General features: G+C 41.6%; 1 protein-coding gene across 1 annotated transcript; it reads left to right on the forward strand.

Moving 5' to 3' along the window:
• Positions 1 to 11,923, forward strand: LOC113026163 (uncharacterized). Its single transcript, XM_026174629.1, has 11 exons — positions 1 to 1,164; positions 4,084 to 4,282; positions 5,268 to 5,469; positions 5,559 to 5,727; positions 6,851 to 6,944; positions 7,084 to 7,119; positions 8,562 to 8,615; positions 8,788 to 8,915; positions 9,271 to 9,403; positions 10,465 to 10,535; positions 11,152 to 11,923. Exons 2-11 carry the CDS (start codon positions 4,087 to 4,089, stop codon positions 11,380 to 11,382), a joined length of 1,314 nt encoding a protein of 437 aa, XP_026030414.1. The 5' UTR covers positions 1 to 1,164; positions 4,084 to 4,086; the 3' UTR covers positions 11,383 to 11,923.
• Positions 11,924 to 20,511: the final 8,588 nt, after the last annotated feature.

Raw genomic sequence — 20,511 nt, forward strand, 5'->3', positions numbered from 1 at the left:
TGCCCTTTTTAAGAGGACTTTCTGTGTTTATGGTTTCATCCTGCAGATCTCCATCTGGAAAACGTTACAGTTATTTATTTTTCAACCATCAAAAAAACATTTCAGTCCAAGCAACCTTTAATGAAAGATTTAATTTATCAAACGGAGTTTCAGTTCTGCTTTAGGGTTTCTCATTATTACTCACATTTTAAAACATTTACTTCTTGTGGCTTGTTGGAGTTTCCAGAGATGTGAGAGGAGACTTACCGGCGCCATCATGAGGAAAAATGCTGCATCTGCAATTCTGAAGAAAGTTGAAATCAATTTGAAACAGGATTTAATCTACACATCTGAAAAAAATATACTATACTAATATTTCTTATAATCAGGGTTGACCATGAAGACATGTAACATGTAACAGGAGACTCAGCGCTGCTGTAAGGTCGACACAACAGGTTCAGATCGCTCTCTGTGGAGCTCATGTTAACGAAAGTTAAAACGCTGCTGTTAAAATTGATGAGTGGGAGTCTCATTTTCACCGTACACCTCAGGATTTTCCTCAAGTGATTTTGAAGTAAAACTTCAGTATATAAGCAAGTGAGAGCACAGCATGTAGATTTGCCCAACTTAAATGCATTCTTTTTTCACTTTTCTGAAGAAACAAAACAAAAACATTGTGTTGCTGTGTCACAGTTCAGCAGAACTTACAAGCTGCTGCATGCACAGTCATGTCCTTCAATGTTTGGACAGAGATTACCAGAGTAATCAGCAGTCAGTGACAGTTTTACTGAAGAATCTATTGTTTATAAAGAGAGAGTTTAAAAAAAGCAGTCTCACAGGTTCCTACAGGTTTCTGTGAAGTTTTTTCGCTGTAAAATGAGCCAACAGGTTTTTCTGTTGCAGCGTGTTTACCGTCTTCAGCACACGCCCTGCTGCTCTTCACAGACACTGCAGCATATTTTCAGCTGAGAGACTCAAACACAGGCTTTGTGTTGTTTTCCTCTCTGGTTTTAAATCTGTTAAACGCAGACTTTAAACTAAATTTTCTTTTTAGAAGAAGCTTCCTGCTGCTTTGTGGGACCTCCAGCTGTTGCACTCTGCATTGACCTGACCCTGACACGTGTGACTGTGCAGTGATTCATTGTCTGAACTGGTTTAGCCGTTGGGTGTGAAAATCTGCCGGAGGTAAGAAACTCTTTAAGATTCATGTTTCACGTTAACTTTGCTGTCAGGACACAGGCATGAAAAAGTTTTACATGCTTACAGCCTGATGAACAGTTCAAAATTATATCAGATCCATCTGCATGTATGCACGCATTTAAATAGTAATCAAACAGTAGGTAAAGCATATTTGAGTGTATTGAACATCATATTTGGTTTTACATGCATCAGCTCTGCATAACATTGATTCTGCAGGTGATGAAGTTGGAGCAGATTTTATTATTTATAAAATCTCAGTATCTCAATTCTTGTCATCATATTCATTTGTATTACTAACAAAGTAAATGCCATAACCTTTATAACATGTTACTGGATAATCCCACAAAGAGAGCATCAAATGTGAAAAATATCTTATTTCTGCTCAGATGAGAAGTGATGAAGATCCTGTTTAGAGCAGTTTGTAAGTGCACCCCTGTATTAACATGCACATGCAGGAACACTAAGGAAAAGCAAGCAGATGTCATTTAGCTTCCAGCAATGCCATCAGTGAGATCATTACTGATTTTTTACTGCAGGAGTCAATACATGTAAAGCCATATTAAAAAAACAAACACAAATACATTTATTCCCAGACTCATTGCCTCTGACAGTGATACCACTGTGGGCTAAAACAAGGCGGTGGAAAATCTGCATACTGATGACTTTAACTTGTGAGATGATCGGGGTAAAAGGAGCATCTTGAAGAAGCTGAGTGGTTCAGAAGTAAAGACGTGCAGGCGATCAGCTCTGTGTGAGCAAATTCGCTCTGAATGACAAAACTACGGATTGTTATGACATCATCTTTTTGTTATAACCTCAGAAAGATTCAGAGACTTTTGAGTGTCGGTTGTGTTCAGGCAGCGCTGCATTAAACTCTCACTTGACTTTGAGGAGGACTTTTGAGGAGGTATTAACCTGGCAAACTTACTTTCAAAAAGTCACAAAATCCTCAAGACTGGTGTGTAGCACAGAGGCTTTCATACTGAGTTTTTATTTATTTTATTGTATTTATTCATGCACATATTCCATTATGAAGAATGAGATTAATATAAAATATAAATCAGCTAATGAATTGTTGTGTGGTTTAGCTTCAGTGAATTAGCTCCAGCTGTGTTGTACACTTTAACTACTCAACGATGATATATAATTGTATTATTTTCATGAATAATATTTGTACTTACTTAAGTAAAATGTACTTTTACAGAATGTACATAAATATAGTATTAAACTTCAGAAACTTTATCAGAAACTTTATTGTCATTGTCATGAGAACAACGAAATTAAGAATGGTCCCCGATCATTGCATCATCCCTAGCAATATCAAAATATAAATAAAACAATAAAATTCAATAAATAAAATAGATAGAATACTTAAAATACTAATAAGATATAACAGTAAAACATTCACATACATTCCCACACACATGCTTCAGACCGTGCATAGATTAACACAAGAGTGGCGTGATGGACATTTTTTTGTAGTATTCAGATGTGTTATTGCAGTTGGATAACAGCTGTGTTTGAGTCTATTAGTCCTTGCTCTGATTGCCCTGTACCGTCTGCCTGAGGGCAACAGTTCGAACAGGGAGTGGCCAGGATGTGAGGTGTCTTTTATGATGTTTTGGGCCTTTTTAAAACAGTGGGCATTGTGTAGAACTTCCAGTGTGGGGAGAGGGCAGCCAGTGATCTTTTGGGCGGTGTTAATGATCCCTTGGAGTGCTTTCCTCTGAGCCCCTGTGCAGCTAGTGTACCAGATGCATATGCAGTAAGTTAGAACACTCTCAATGGTGGCTCTGTAGAAGGACACCAGCAGTCTCTGTGTGATGTTATTCCTCCTGAGAATTCTCAGGAAGTACAGTCTCTGTTGGGCCTTTTTCAGCAGCTCGGAGGTGTTCACACTCCAGGAAAGGTTCTCCTCTATATTGACTCCCAGGAAGCGGAAGCTTGCCACCCTTTCTACACAGTCCCCATTTATGAATAGTGGTTGGATCTCTGCCTTTTTCCTTCTGAAGTCTATTATGAGTTCTTTGGTTTTTGAAGTGTTGAGGAGGAGGTTATTGGCCTTACACCATGACGTCAGCTGCTCCACCTCGTCTCTGTACGTAGACTCGTCTCCCTTGGAAATGAGCCCCACCACCACTTTTATATAAGTAAAGGATTTAGGTAACTACAGATATAACCACAAAGCATTACAACTTAGCACACCTGTCACACAGCAGCTACAATCACTGTGTGTAATGTAGTAATAGGAGCCTTTAGATTTCCAAAGCATGATGCAACAGCTGTTTATCAGACACTAGTTCAGACCAATGAGCTACTTACCAAATGACAGCCTGTCACATCCTGCTCTCCAGTCCACTCCACAGTCTGTCTGTTCAGAGGACCCAAACATTATCTGGATGAAATATTACAGTGGAGCCTGAACCCACAGGGAGCTGAGTAATCTGGTGTCCATCAAAGTGACCCCGTCCTGCCTTAGGTTCTGCCTCCAAACTGTTAAAAGTAAATGTAGTCGTGCGAGCAGGATTTCTCTCCAAATGCAGAGAGCGTGAAACTGTAGAGAAATGTAATTGCGCCAGCGAAATGAAATTATTTGCTTGGATTATCTTTTTGCTTGTGCATTTGTTATGACATATAATTCGTAGCAATGCATCAGGGAGGGCACCTGGTATGAAAATCTGCACCAACCATACAGACACCCGCTGAGTGTTTTGATCTCAGTTTCCCTGTTAATTCTTATTTGTTGATTATATTTTAACTGAGTCATCTGCTTTGACTGATGCATCTAAACCTGCCAAATAACTAGAAACTACTTTCCTCAAGATCTTCCTGTGCCATAAATGTAGAAAAAAAAATGGAAATCTTCTGTGCTGACGTACAGAAATGTTATTCTTGTTTCCACAGAAGATGTTTGCTGCTGAAGCTAAAGCATTTGTCCAGACGCTGGGAGGAACAGACCTCATCTCTAATGATAACTTAAACTGTAAAATGGATCTGCTGACTCTGGTCAAAGTCACTGAGGGAATTTTTTGGCCGGTACAGAAGTACAAAGTGATACACTATAGCCTGCCCGAGCTCACCGAGGAAGAAAACTTCTCTCCAGGTACGTTATCAAGAAACAAGGCGTTACTGAGTAACCATGGTTCTATGAAGGAAGGTCAACAGGTTCACCTGGTGAGCTGTTTAGGAGACAGTTTAAAATTTACCCTCCATTGCCCCTGGTACTGGGAGCAAGAGGGCAAAGTTCCCGTTTAATCGTCTGTAACATGGACTTGGTAATAAAAGTCCCGGTGTTCCGGCATACCATCCCATCATACATAATTTATGCACATTAATTCACACAATAATTCCAGCATAAATTTAAGTAGGATTGTTTACCACTTAACTTTACCTATCAAAGTATACTTGTAGTTCATATTTACAAAGATAGGATGGTTTGCAAGTTTCATCACAATGTGACAAAAATTCACCAAACCAGCCACAAAAGAAGATCATAATATTTTTGATAATCGACAATCAATAACATGAAAATCGGGCTTACCGTGCTCGTTATTTCCAATGTGTAAACATCCATTTGGCTCTACAGAATGTTTCCTTCCTTACTCCATCTTCCACAATGCCTCAGAGACGTTTCCGTTAAAAATCACCATTTTCTGCCCAGTTACAGACATTTGATTGTTACAGGGCAAGTGTTGTAATTTAGGGTGATGTGTATTTTTCACCTTGTAATTTCTAATTAGTGGAACTGACATGAACAATGCCACATTGCTGTGATTCATTTGGCTGAAACAATTCAAAAGAGATGTCAATCATGCAAATTGGCCAAAAGAAGCCGAAGCCACAGCCCCTCAGAATGTAAAGTGAAAACACATATTTCCAGATCTTGATTATGCACAGTAAAAAAAGACCCAGCGCTGTAAAGCCTTGAATAAAAGGTTTCTAAGCCCACTAACCCTGCCACTCATGAACCTGTGTCTCCTAAACAGTTCACCCTCACTGAGCTGACCTGCATGACAGCATGCTGACCTCATATGAAACAGAAAAAAATGAAACCGAGTATGAAAAATGATGCTCCATTCTCCTGCCAGATTACACCGAGGAAGTCTTGGTAGAGGACTTTAGGATCACTACAGAGAAGAGTGGGAGTGGAGGTATAGGTGGAGAATGCAGTAATGTGGGTGAAGCTTATATTAATGCCAGCACTAGTTCTGTGGATGGACTGGTTCAGCCCGTCAGCATGATGACAAAGAAGGCCAATGTTAAAACTGTGGTGAGCAGATTCAAGGGCAGGTACGTCTGTCTTTTTGCTTATTTATTTATTTGTGTATTTTCAAAATAAAAGCCAATTTTTCCTCTGTGTTGGATCCTTTTAAATCCAGGAAAATACACAAGGATACCTTGAACCTGCTGGGACTGAAAGAGAAGGATAAACTGATGTTTGTCTCTCAAATAGTTTACAACTCCAGTCCTGTCAAAATTATTAGAAAGTCTACGACTGATGGCTCCATTTTCACTTCTTATGTAAAGATGCTGAGTGTCTTTGCAAAGGTGAGTGAGTGAATTCAGCGGTCTGCAGGGACAAGAGTATCTGTTTCTGATCTTCACATACAGGAACCCATAGACTGTTTTAGGGCAAACCAAGACCTTGTAGGAGTCATTCCAGGGCCACTGTTAGGAGACAAACCTGCTAGGTGGGGCACTAAGGTAGTTTATTTGAAATTCAACAACCATGAACAGCAGACTTCTCGGACTGTTATAATCAGTACATAATATGCCAATGTTTTTGGTTTATTTACAGACATAGTGTTTGAAGCCTTTATCCATGTCTCATGTGTAAAGAGGGTTGGACACTTATCCTGTCACCCCAATGTTCCTTCAGGCTCAGTGAAGAAATGCAGACTAAACAAGGCTTAAAGCCTGGTACTGAACTTAAACCGTGGCTGGAGGTGTTATTTATCCTGGGTGGCACTGCAGGTCTGAACTTGTCCAGATAATATCTGGTGGAGCTGATTGTAAGAAGACACAGCTCACTGTGACTGGACATTAAACAAGCTTTAACCTGCAGGTTTGGTGGCATGTGAGAACAGTGCAGGTAGTAAACAGTGCAGTAAAAGAGTGACATAGACATGAGTGACAAAGAGCGATAAATACAACTTTCTACTGTTAAAGTGACCATGTGGGAACACTGAACATATAGCAACGATTTTGAAATGAGACCACTGATTCAAAACCTAAACAGAATTAAACTGAAACTAGAGTTAATTGATTTATTGAGAAGTATTTCTAGAAGTAACAGTTATCAGGCAATGTTTAGTTGTCTTTGATAAACGCATTTGTATGATCGGATCTAATCTTTAAGTGACATTTTGGTGCACACTCGATAAACTTGGTGGGGTAATGCACCAATACGTTGTTTGTCAACCGCCAATAAACACTGAGCAGAAGGAGAAATCATTTGCAAATAGTCAAAATAGTTGTTACTTACTATAACTCCAGTTCTCTGAGTATATCTGTGGTTCGTGTGGGGTTGCCCTCTGTGGATCTGTTGCTGTCAGCAGCTCCAGAACTCTCAAAGTCATAGTAAAGATTCTCTGACCTTGTCTCCCTCTCGTTGTGATTGTAAAGATGTATTATTGGTCTAAATAATAATAATAATATTGTATTTCTTCAGGGGAGCAGTAAGGCGGAGACAAGCTTCACTGTGCCAGCAAAATCCATCTTTGCTTATAGCCTGGTGGAGATAAAGATAGAGAATGAGAAACTGAGTAAGAGCACAACACTGTGTTTAATGTGTGTGTGTGTGTGTGTGTATGTGTGTGTGTGTGTGTGTGTGTGTGTGTGTGTGTGTGTGTGTGTGTGTGTGTCGGTGTTACTGAGTAGTCTTTCTCTTTTTCTCTCATTTAGAGATCTCATGTGAGCCATGGACTCGTAGTTTACTCGGTAGGTCACTGGGTGTCTGAACGTCTCTTCTTTTGCAAATTTGAAAACATTTTTTTGATGTCATATTTGTATTCACAGTTGCACTCACAGTTACTCAATGTTACTAAGAGAAAAACATCTGTATCAAACTGTAAACCAAAGACGACGGAGCATCGAGCTTTCACTTTAGACTGCTGAGTTTATTCAGAGTTTATTTATTCAGCATCAGAGTTAAAATCAGACACTTTCCAGATTGAAATGCTTACATCAGTAAAAAAGTCCTTATGCTGTTTCTCTCTTTGTCATAAATCCCTCCTTTTCCTGTTCAGGTGAACATTTCAACATTTCAACTAACCACGATTAGACCTATGCTTAGTGTCATCCTCATTGGACTATGAGCTTTGTTTTTTTTGGGTTGTTTTTTTTTTTAGGTTCCACACCAAAAATAATTATGAATAGCCAAAAAACTTCACAGACAGACACAAAGGTGCTCACATTTCATTATCCCAGGAGAGAGTGCTCTCTACACGGAGTCTCTACCTTCAGAGTTTTACTTTCTGCAGATACAATTTGCAGGAAATAACCAGCAAACATTTTAATGTTGAAAACCAACTGACTGTCTTTCAGTGTCTTTTTGAACGGTACCTAGAGGTCTTTTTTGGCGTTCCAGCAGGAGGTAGCAAGTGTGGAAAAATTGCTTGAATGGTGTTATTGAAGAAGAAGAAATTAAAAATACTGTCAAGAACTTCTCTGGATGCATTGTGCTTAGTATAAAGTTTGATGGAGCGAGTATTATGGTATTCGGCTGTTTTTCAGCAGCAGGGCCTGGCACCTTAGTTCCAGGGAAAGGAAGTGTTAGTGCGTCAACATAACAAAACATCTTGGAAAACTTCCTACTACCAACTTTGTAGAAACAATTTGGGGACAGCCCCCTCCCGTTCCAACATAAATGCGCACAGTAGGTCCATAAAGACATGGATCAGTTAGTCCGGTATGGAAGAACTTGACTGGCCTGCACAGAGTTCTGATGTTAACACGATAGAAAACATTTTGGAAGAATTAGAGCAGAGTCTGTGTGTCAGACGTTCTTATTGAAAACCCCTGTCTGACTTCACAAATGTGCTTCTGGAAGAATGGGCAAAAATTCCCATAAACACTTTTAAACCTGTTGAAAGGCTGAGAAGAGTTGAGAGCTTTTTTATCTGTAAAGGGTGAGTCGACATCATAATAAACCCAGTGGATTAACAATGGGATGTCACATGCGTGTCATGTCAGACGAGTGACTTTTGGCAATAAAGTGTAGTTATCAGTTGAATATCAGTAGGAAAAAAAAACTAAGAATAAACAAAGAGTCGGTCTGTCCAGACTTTTATTGTAAAATGTGTGTTTGTCTGTGGTTCAGTTTTGTAAGAGTAAAGACTTTCAGAGTTTCTGGTGATAATCACTTTGAGATCTGTTTCCAGATTGGCTCCTTTGTGATGACGTAAGCAATCCAACTGTGAAAAAAGTAAAAGAAGGTAAGTGTGTGTTTAAATCTGCTGAGCTCTTCACAGTTCTGAAATAATCCGCTTGTTATCTTTAGAGATTTAAGACCTGCTGTTTAACAAACTGCTGGTTCCAGCACAAACTCTGTTTTCATGTACTGACAGTGTGGTCAGCTCATTGCTGCTGTTTCTTTGTTTGCTGCAGAACTAGAGATGAAGGAAGCTCTACTGCAGCCGCTGGCAGATCTTCCTGAGTCGACCCGTTGTGATCTGCTGCAAACACTCAGCAAGCTCGTAGAGGATGGAGACAATCTCTCTCTGCTGGATAAAACAGTAAGGAGAATATTTACAAAAAGCTCCTCATCAGGTTTCATCTCTCACTGACGTCTTTATCAGTTAATGCAATGGTGGAAACTTCTCTCTCTTACAGGCAGATGGACAGCAGGCCTGTCTTATTTTTTATTTGTTTATCTGAACAAAGAACAGACCTGCTGATTGTATTTGTGATCTTAAATCAAGCACAGCTTTAGTTCAGGTACACCACGCTGCCAAGCTGTGTGTCACTTTCCTCCCATCTGGAAGCTGCTCTGTAGCCCACCCCCAGCTCTTGCTTTCTACAAATGTATGCTCCAGAACAAGACTATTAACAATAATATTAATAATAATCACAATCCTCTGCTCCTCTCAGCTGGATCATTGCAGTAATGGAGTGTTTGAGTGTGAGTCTGAGGCTGTCTCTTCCTTCATGGACCTTCTCAATGTCTCAAACATCTCCACAAGTGAGCAGAATGCTGTTCATATGTTGGTCAGCGCTCTGCACAGTAAGTCAGATTCAAAGATTCAAAGTGTTTATTGTCATCTATACAAAGAAAAGCATTTCTCTGTGCAATGAAATTCTTTCTTTGCTGTCCACACACAGATGCCCAGTTAGTATATACAAATAGAAATAGAACAGATAAAATACAAATAGTATAAATAAATAAATGAAGACAAAATTTAAGAGTGAAATAAATGTGTGTGCAAAAGAGCTATGAGCTTAATATGCAAGATGACCTGATGTGCAAAAAATAGTATTACTGTTGAAATAGGTCAGCTGCTCAAGAATCTGATAGCAGTGGGGAAGAAGGAGTTGTTGAATTGGGATGTTGTGGATTTCACACTTCTAAACCTTCGTCTCGAGGGCAAAAGTGTGAACAGACCGTGTTGGGTGTGTGTGGGGTCTTTGAGGATGGAGGCAGCTCTCCTTTAGACTCTGCGATGGTAGATACTCTGCAGAGAGGGCAGTGGAGTCCTAATGATATTCTCGGCAGTTGTTATCACTGTCAGCAGGTGTTTGTGGTCCATAGCAGTAGTGCTGCCGTACCATGCAGAGATGCAGCTGGTCAGTGTGCTCTCCATAACGCAGCTGTAGAACCTGCTGAGGATCTTGGCTGACATACCAAATTTCCTCAGCCTCCTTAGGAAATACAGCCATTGACCAGCTGTGTGGTGTTCAGTGTCCAGGTGAGGTCCTCACTGATGTAGACGCCCAGGTACCTAAAGCTGCTCACCCTCTCCACTTCAAGTCCCCTAGCTTGAAGCCCCGGATAAACTTCAAGTTAGGAGACTTGAAGTGGAGAGGGTGAGCAGCTTTAGGTACCTGGTCACTGAACCCAGTCAGATGACCCGCTCTGAGACATTTATCCCATCCAGTAACATGTAGATCCTCCACATGAGGTGTGGTATGTGAGCAGGAGGTGGTGGAGCTGAGATAAAGCTGCTCAGGTGTTATTTGGGAGTGTGTGAGAGCTCAGCTCACAGTTTTATTGACACATCTGAAGCAAAGTGTTTCAGTTCGTCACATCGTCATCAAACTTTGTCTTTCTTCTTCATGTTTGTGCAGCTCTGCCAGATGAAGTGCCGCCACTTCTGACCTGCTGCAGTCCAGACACTCTGAGAGTGCTCAATCAGCTGGTGGGTTCATTCACTCATTCATCTGCATTCATCTACATGCTCCTCTCAACAGCTGCCAGTCTCATCACACCTTATCCTACAGACTCAGCACACTGAACATGTGTAATCTGACACCTTAAAGCAGCGGTCCCCAACCTTTTTTGCGCCACGGACCGGTTTATGCCCGACAATATTTTCATGGACCACCCTTTAAGGTGTCGTGGATAAATACGATAAAATAAAACTAGTACCGGTACCGAAATTTTTTTTTATTCATAACACACGTGAAAAGACCCAGGAAAACCGAGTAAACGATAAAAACGATAACAAAATAATGTTGAAAACCGATAAAAACCCTGAAACTATACATTTCACACCTGAGCCTCAACTCTCGCGGCCCGGTACCAAATGACTCACAGACCGGTACCGGTCCGAGGCCCGGGGGTTGTGGACCGTTGCCTTAAAACATCGTCTATCATGTTTTTATGATGAAGAAGAATAAACTAAAACTAAACAGAAAATCCCACACGTGTAAAAGCACATCAACAGCAGCTCCGCCCACTATCAGCAGCCTGTGGGCGGAGTCTTCCTCATGTTTGAATCTGATCTGAGAACAGCTCCCTCTCTGCTTCTCCAGGTGGATGGTCTGAAGGACGGTCGGGCCAAACTGCCAGAGTCCCTGCCCGTCCCCCTGCAGGAGGGAGGGGAGCTCCGCTGGGCGGCCGAGTTCATCTGTTTGAACGATCAGAAGCTGAAAGAGTTGAGTGACGGCTGGGACCGGCCCGAGCTGCCCCCAGAGGTTCTGCTGGAGGTTCTGTGCCTCGCTGTGCAGGGACTCAGCCTGATGCAGCCCACAACAAACCCTTAATGTCAGCTGCTGTGATCTTTGTTAATGTGCTTTTACAGCAGCCGATGCTTGTGATGGTTCAGTGTCCAGTCAGGTGAATACAGCATAGTTTTGATGTCCATGGTTGATTCAACAATTGGTGAACTTTATTTCAATGTCTCACTCTGATTTTGTTTCTTGTATAACTCTGTCATCTTTCAAAGAGACAAAAAGACAAAAATAACCAACAGAATTCACATTTTATTAAAGTAACATACTTTTATTAAGTTATTTACATTATTGTTATAGTTTATGTCATGGTTCCTGTAATTTGATGGTTTTCTTGGATTCTTTGTGTTTGCAGACCCCACTTTAATCATCTGGTCTCCAACCTCTTCGTGTTCATTTTGAGGTTTTTTTTTAACAAGTTCTTCATAAATACTTTTTAAATTCCTGGTTATTAAAGGTTTGAAATTATGTGAGGGAACAAGTGGAACAGTTTTTCTATTAGAATGAAAAAAGAATGTTTAAAAACATGAATGATGATGCATGATTAAGGCTGGAAATAAAGTTAATACTTAGAGAATAGTTGTAATTTTGGGGGCAAGTCAGAAAATCATACACACTGTATGGAACATATAACAATTAGAATGAGCTGCCTACCTATATCATTTTTAGGAAAATCTCATCTTAAATTCTGTAATCCTAAAGTGTATATGCTAAACGCTGATCTAAAATGGGATTGTGCTAATGAGAGCTTAATGTCATGCTCAGAGGTAAAAACAGGGTCAACAATGTAAATGATATAACACAGTGATGAGGTGTTACACCCTCTGTAACCCCTACTTGCCTTGTACTGAGTCTGAGCGTCTGGGTGTTGTTGAGGCATAATTGCTAATTATCTGCACCAGATGAGGTGTGGCGGGTGGCATGTCTGGGGAGAGTTTGGGGGATGTTACTTCTAGCCTTGAAAGAAGGTTGTTATTTTTGATTGGATGTTATTTGGTCATTTAAACTAAAAACCAAGGTTTCTGCAAAGTTTGGTATCAGTATCCACTTCATGTTGCAGGTTCATGTCCAGATCCAATGATGAAGTAATATAGTAAATATATGTTTGGCTCGATGAACATGCACGAAACATTTTATCAGAATGATGAATCATTTAATTTTTGCTGGTTTCAGCATAAAACACATCTGATAAGAAGCCTCAATAATGTCACATACTTAAACTTAGGTTGGGCCAGGAGTGATTGACCTGATGATCTTAACGCTCAGCGAGGAGTGTACAGATTGAGAAGATCAGTGAGATAACTGACTGGGTGCAATATTATTCTGAATTTTGAAAGGGAGTAGCCAAATTTTAAACTGACCGCAATATTTGATAGGTAACCAATTTAATCAACAAGAGCTGGAGTGATAGAATCAATTTTTCCAGCTCTGGCAAGAAGGTGAGCCGCAGGATTCTGACAGTTGTAGCCTTTGAAGAGAGACGGATTGGAGACTACAGTAAAGAGAATTGCAATAGTCACACCTGGAGGTCACAAAAGCATGGATCAGTTTTTCAAAGTCTCCTGTATTGTATATAACGCTTAGCTTTAGAAATCTGGCATAGTTGAAAGAAGCTAGATTTAACTACAGATGACACTTTTTTGGGCTTAAAGGAGCTATCCAAATAGATGCCCAGGTTATTTATAGAATCAGAGAGAGAGTTAACAAGGGGCCCCAATAGGGCAACAAGCTGTTCTTGAAGAATATAGAATAGAATAGAATAGAATTCAACTTTATTGTCACTGCACATGTCACAAGTACAAGTGCAACCCAGAGTAAAATCTGTTTTACTAGAATTTAGTAATTTCCTGCACTTATTTCCTGCCATTGAACGCATCACAAATACATGACTCCAACCACATGACTTTGCTCAGCCGATCGGCTAATTGGCTGCTGCCAGTCCAAACAATTTGATTTAGATTTTTGATTTGACCGATAGTTGTTGAATAACAAATGTTGTGAAGCTATATATTATGTGTATCCGGTTGTTCAGTCTGACGTCACTAGCCGTGTCTGGGTCTAAACTCCGCTGCAGGTCCATATATCAAACGATCACTATGGCATTACTGAGAGTTGAAAAACTGTCTAAAGTCTTTCATCTTTAATAAAATGATCAGCGATCTGCTCTACCAGGTGTAACAATTGAGTTTAACATTCAGGCATCCATGAAAACGGAATTTATGACATTTAACGGAGTTAGAAGTTAGCAGGGAGTTAGCTCGCTAGCTTCTATCTAAATACAATATAGCATGTCCTGACTGCAGGGTTTTGGAAACAAATTAAAACGTACAGCTCTGCTATCACTTCCAGCATAAATGAAGACAGAAAACTAAACAGCAGTGACGTTTGTAGGGTTACTGAAGTTTGGCTAGCTGGTATATAATGATGTGCTACGTGACCGCTAGCGACACAGCTATGTTAGCATAATATAAACAAGCTAACTTTTTTCCCCACTCGATAAAAGTTAACGTGAGTGTTCTCGTGGTCAGGAACAAATGTAATCGCATGGCAGGATGCTGTAAAAGGACCAAACTTCAGCCAGGAGAACAACTGAGATAATCCATCCACAATACGAAGTTAGTCATTCATATACTGCTGCATGGGCTGGGCTGTAGTTACATCCTAAGGTTTTAAAAACTGAGCTTAAATAAATGATTAGCGGTAATAAAAGCCGAGGGAGGTTAACAGTGATCACTGACTGTTTTAGGAGCTTTTTAAGATCAAATAGAAGAAAATACATAACATTAAACATGTTAACAACACAAAAGCCATATTAAACGCAGACTACTTTAGACCCGGAAGTAGGATTCGTCGCGTCATCACTGAACAACCGGATAGCAGTTGAAATGTTTTAGTTAAATCCTTATTGGTTAAATATACTGTTTGTTTATCTATTTATAAGTTGTGTAAACAGGAATAACTTAATGTATTTTAGCTTAACTGGCTGACATTTTTGTATTATTCTTGTGATTTCTTATTGGCCTTGTTTATTTAATGCAGGCCAGGTGAACCTTTTTGGGTATGGAAAAGGATGGCGAGCCAATGAACGGCTATAGGAGCAGGAATCATTCTGCATTGAAGCTTCCACTGGTTGGGTAAGAAGCTATCAAAGACGACGCTCTGTCCCCATTTTCCGAATACACTGATTTCCACAATCATACACACCATTCCCCCCGTTTATGGACAATAGCACTTGGACATCTCTCATGGCCAATATGACAAAGAAATCACATATTTGCTTCAAAGGGGTTAAGTGTTCTAAAATCATGAAATCACGAAAACTAGCTTAATTGTTTTTTGACATAGTAAAAAACAACATGTATCACTTTAGATTTTAAGCTAATTGGGCTGAAGGGTGTCTTGTTTCGATTGGTAAACAGTTCTTAGCAAATGTATTTGTCCGCTCCTCAATGAAAGTTTTATCCCAAATATTGACAGTGTTGATAATTAAAGGAATCCTTTTTGGGTTTTCTGTAATGGTTAACTGAGCAGTATATGCAGGCTATTTAAATAAAATAATATTTTTACTGCAAAAATATTATTGATGTTTTATCCACAATTTTTTTTATTTACATTTTTACAAAATAGTCGGAAAAATAGTCAAGCATATTATTGTGCCTTGAGGCAATTGCTGTTGTGATTTGGTGATATATAAATATAATAAAATAAAACTGAATTCAGTTATTATTATTATCTTTATTAAGATGCCAATTTAGAGTTATTTACTTGCTTACTTGATTGATTTCTGATTTCTCAGTGTGCCGGCTTAATTTTGGGTAAAGAAACATTAATTCAGTTTGTCAATTGCCTAATAAAAAAACAACAATTATTGTGTTAAAAAGCTTTTGGCATGTTTCTAAAATATTTGTATTTTCATGCATTTACGACGGGTGGTCTAATAAATTTGCTCACTCCCGCACTTCAGGCAGGAGATCTTGCATGTTTATGCATTTACAGTGGCTTGAAAAAGTATTTGAACTTTCCCACATTTTGTCACATTACAGCCACAACCATGAATCAATTTTATTGGAATTCCACGTGAAAGACCAACACAAAGTGGTGTACACGTGAGAAGTGGAACGAAAATCATACATGATTCCAAACATTTTTCCAAACATTCCAAACAAATAAATAACTGAAAAGTGGGGTGTGTGTAATTATTCAGCCCCCTTTGGTCTGAGTGCAGTCAGTTCTCCATAGACATTGCCTGATGAGTGCTAATGACTAAATAGAGTGCACCTGTGTGTGATCTAATGTCAGTATAAATACAGCTGCTCCATGATGACCTCAGAGGTTGTCTAAGTCAGGGATAAAGTTATTGAGAAATTTAAAGCAGGCTTAGGCTACAAAAAGATTTCCCAAGGCTTGAACATCCCACGGAGCACTGTTCAAGCGATCATTCAGAAATGAAAGGAGTATGGCACAACTGTAAACCTACCAAGACGAGGCCGTCCACCTAAACTCACAGGCCGAACAAGGAGAGGGGTACAAGTGTGTGTGTACCTAACCTAATAACACACCTAATTGTGTGTCCACCACCCTAATTTACGAATAAATTCTTTACAAATCCTACCATGTGAATTCATGGATTTTTTTTTCACATTCTGTCTCTCACAGTTGAAGTGTACCTCTGGTGCAAATTACTGACCTCTGTCATCATTTTAAGTGGGGGAACTTGCACAATCGGTGGCTGACTAAATACTTTTTTGCCCCACTGTATACACATACACACATATACACATTTTCAATAACCCCAGTAACACCTCAAGGGATACAAAACCTACAGATATATATATACCCATACCAACATACCCGTGCACCCGCACACATATGAAAATATTGGACAAGAACACCCTATCAACTCTCAACCTCTTCCCTGCACCCTGCAAAAACCATATCCTTAAACCACTGTTTAAATTGCACCATGATCAGACATTGCTTCATATCTTTACATAGTCTGTTCCACAGCGTTACTCAACACACAGATATGCAAAAACTTTTTAATGTTGTACGGATACAAGGATGTTTTAAATTTAATTCCCCCCTCAAATTGTATCCCCGTTCCCTTTTAGAAAACAATTTGAGAATATTGTCAGGAAGTAGGTTGTTTATTGCTTTATATATAATTTGTGCAGTTAGAAAATGAACCAGATCTGTGAATTTTAGAATTTTTGATTTTAAGAATAGTGGATTTGTATGATCTCTGTAACCACTTTTATGGATTATCCTTATGGCTCTTTCTTGAAATTTTGTTATGTATATGATTTATATGTGACTTCCAGCTTAATTTATCATCTATAATCACACCAAGAAACTTATGCACTCTTTCAATTTCCACACAATCTAAATGAATCTGCACTTGTGCATTTCGAAGGAAATTTCCAAATAAGACTATTTTATCCATCCATCCATCTTCATCCGCTTTATCCAGGGCCGGGTCGTGGGGGCAGCAGCCTAAGCAGAGAAGCCCAGACCTCCCTCTCCCCAGCCACCTCCTCCAGCTTATCCGGGGGAACACCAAGGCGTTCCCAGGCCAGCTGAGAGATATAATCTCTCCAGCGTGTCCTGGGTCTGCCCCGGGGCTTCCTCCTGGTGGGACACCCCCAGGAGGCGCCCAGGAGGCATCCTTGTCAGATGCCCGATCCACCTCAGCTGACTCCTTTCGATGTGGAGGAGCAGCGGCTCTACTCTGAGCCCCTCCCGGATGGCCGAACTATCTCTAAGGGAGAGGCCAGCCACCCTCCGGAGGAAGCTCATTTCTGCCCTTTGTATCCGCGATCTCGTTCTTTCGGTCACTACCCACAGCTCGTGGCCATAGGTGAGGGTAGGGACGTAGATCGACTGGTAAATTGAGAGCTTCACTTTTACACTCAGCTCCCTCTTCACCACGACGGACCGGTGCAGCGTCCGCACCACTGCAGCCACTGCACCAATCTGTCTGTCGATCTCCGGCTCCCTTCTCCCATCACTCGCGAACAAGACCCCGAGATACTTGAACTCCTCCACTTGGGGCAGGAACTCATCCCCGACCCGGAGTGGGCACTCCACCCATTTCCGGCTGAGAACCATGGCTTCACATTTGGAGGTGCTAATCCTCATTCCCACTGCTTCACACTCGGCTGCGAACCGTTCCAGTGTGAGCTGGAGGCCCTCACCCAATGAAGCCAACAGAACCACATCATCCGCGAAAAGCAGAGATAAGATTCTGAGGCCACCAAAGTGAAAGACCTCCGCCACTTGGCTGCGCCTAGAAATCCTGTCGATAAAACTTATGAACAGAATCAGTGACAAAGGGCAGCCCTAGCAGAGCCCATTACCCACCGGGAACCAGTCCGACTTATTGCCGGCAATGCGACCCAAGCTCTTGCAACGGTTGTATAGGGATTGAATGGCCCATAGCAATGGGCCAGACACCCCATACTCCCGCAGCACCTCCCACAGGACACCCCAAGGGACACGGTCGAATGCCTTCTCCAAGTCCACAAAACACATGTAGACTGGTTGGGCAAACTCCCATGCATGCTCAAGTATCCTTGAGAGGATAAAGAGCTGGTCCAGTGTTCCGCGACCAGGACGAAAACCGCATTGTTCCTCCTGTATCTGAGGTTTGACTAGCGGACGAACTCTCCTTTCCAGCACCCTGGCATAGACTTTCCCAGGGAGGCTGAGGAGTGTGATCCCCCTGTAGTTGGGACACATCCTCCGGTCCCCCTTCTTAAAGATGGGGACCACCAGCCCGGTCTGCCAGTCCAGGGATACTGCCCCTGATCTCCACGCAACAATGTAGAGGCGTGTCAACCAGGACAGCCCTACAACATCCAGAGCCTTCAGGGGCTCTGCCACCAAGGAGTTGTTTAACTGCCTCAGTGTCCTCGCCTCCGGAAATTTGCGGGTCATTCCCCTCATCCCCAGACTCTGCTTCCTCCTCGGAAGACGTGTCAGTGGGATTAAGGAGGTCCTCAAAGTATTCCTTCCACCGCCTGACAATTTTCTCAGTCGAAGTCAGCAGCGCTCCGCCAGCACTATACACAGTGCAGGTAGAGCACTGCTTCCCCCTCCTGAGACGCCTGATGGTTTGCCAGAATCTCTTCGAGGCAGTCCGAAAGTCTTTTTCCATGGCCTCTCCGAACTCCTCCCAGACGAGTTTTTGCTTCAGCCACTGCCCGAGCCGCATTCCGCTTGGCCTGTCGATACCTGTTGGCTGCCTCCAGAGTCCCACAGGCTAACCAAGCCCGATAGGACTCCTTCTTCAGCCTGATGGCTCCCCTCACCTCTGGTGTCCACCATTTGGTTCGAGGATTACCACGACGGCAGGCACCAACCACCTTGCGGCCACAGCTCAATGCAGCAGCTTCGGCAATGGAGACGCTGAACATGGTCCATTCGGACTCAATGTCCCCAGTCTCCCTCGGAATGCTGTTGAAGCTCTGCCAGAGGTGTGCGTTGAAGATTTCGCGGACTGGGGCCTCTGCTAGACATTCCCAGCACACCCTCACTATGCGTTTAGGTGCACCAGGTCTGTCCAGCATCCTCCCCCGCCACCTGATCCAACTCACCACCAGGTGGTTATCAGTTGACAGCTCAGCCCCTCTCTTTACCCGAGTGTCCAGAACATATGGTCGCAGGTCTGGTGATATGATTACAAAATCGATCATCGACCTGCGGCCTATAGCGTCCTGGTGCCACGTGCACTTATGGACACTCTTATGTTCGAACAAGGTGTTCGTTATGGCCAAACTGTGATTTGCACAGAAGTCCAATAACAAAACACCACTCGGGTTCAGATCAGGGAGGCCGTTCCTCCCAATCATGCCCCTCCAGGTCTCGCTGTCATTACCCACTTGAGCACTGAAGCCTCCCAGCAGGACAACCGAGTCTCCAGGTGGAGCACCTTCCAGCACCCCACCCAGGGACTCTAAGAAGGCTGGGTACTCTGAACTGCCACTCGGCGCATAAGCGCAGATGACAGTCAGAACCCATTCCCTGACCCTAAGGCGCAGGGAACAAACCCTCTCATCCACCGGGAAAAACCCCAACATACCGGCAGCAAGCCAAGGGGATATTAGAATATCCACCCCAGCCCACCGCCTCTCACCAGGGGCAACTCCAGACTGAGACCAAGTCCAGCCCCTCTCCAGGAGACTGGTTCCAGACCCCAAGCCATGCGTAGAGGTGAGCCCGACTATATCTAGCCGGTACCTCTCAACCATACGCACTAACTCAGGCTCCTTCCCCACCAGAGAGGTGACATTCCATGTCCCAATTGCCAGTCTTGGCAGCTGGGGATCAGTCCGCCAGGGCCTCCGCTCCTGGCCGCCGCCCGGCACACAATGCACCCGACCCCTTATATTTAGCAATTGTTTGTTCCTCTTAAACCATTTTTAAATTTTGAACATTCCTGAAGTAATTGTATCGAGCAACTCCTTTAGATTCCCACCAGAACAAAAAATATTTGTGTTGTCTGCAAATAATACTAATTTTAATATATCAGATCCCTTGCAAATATCATTTATATAAATAATAAATATTTTTGGACCCAGTACAGAGCTTTGTGGAACACCACAAGCAATGTCCAAGCATGATGAGGACTGGACACCTAGCTTCACAAATTGTTTCCTGTCACTTAAATAATTCCACTTAAATAACTGTTCCAAATGTTACAGGCCCCGCTATGGTGGGTACGCAGCCAGATTACAATCCTGTAAAACAGGAGAGAAAGTGAACACAGGAGACTGCCATTCGCCCAGTCAGTCTTGCCAGAATTTATTCATACAACACAAGCATATCTGCTCCACTCTTTTTGTAACTCAAAACACTTCAATATTAATCAACACTACTGGGATAAAACAACAAAAGGTTGAAATGAATGAAACAAATGACAAATACACCTCTTTTCCCATGAAACAGATAAGGAAAATAATTCAATGGACATTTAGATGAGAAAATATATATTTGACACGTTTAAGGAAAATACTAATAAAATAAAATAAACAAAATAAATGTTCCCTTTAGAAATTTTTTTTTGCTCTTTTTTGCTCTATAAAATAGTTGTTTTCTTTTAGAACCACTCATCTTAGCAGTAGGATATATATGAAAAGAGAAACAATTTAAGTTTGAGTGAAA

Source organism: Astatotilapia calliptera, chromosome 7 (assembly GCF_900246225.1).
Source record: "Astatotilapia calliptera chromosome 7, fAstCal1.2, whole genome shotgun sequence".
NCBI lineage: Eukaryota > Metazoa > Chordata > Actinopteri > Cichliformes > Cichlidae > Astatotilapia > Astatotilapia calliptera.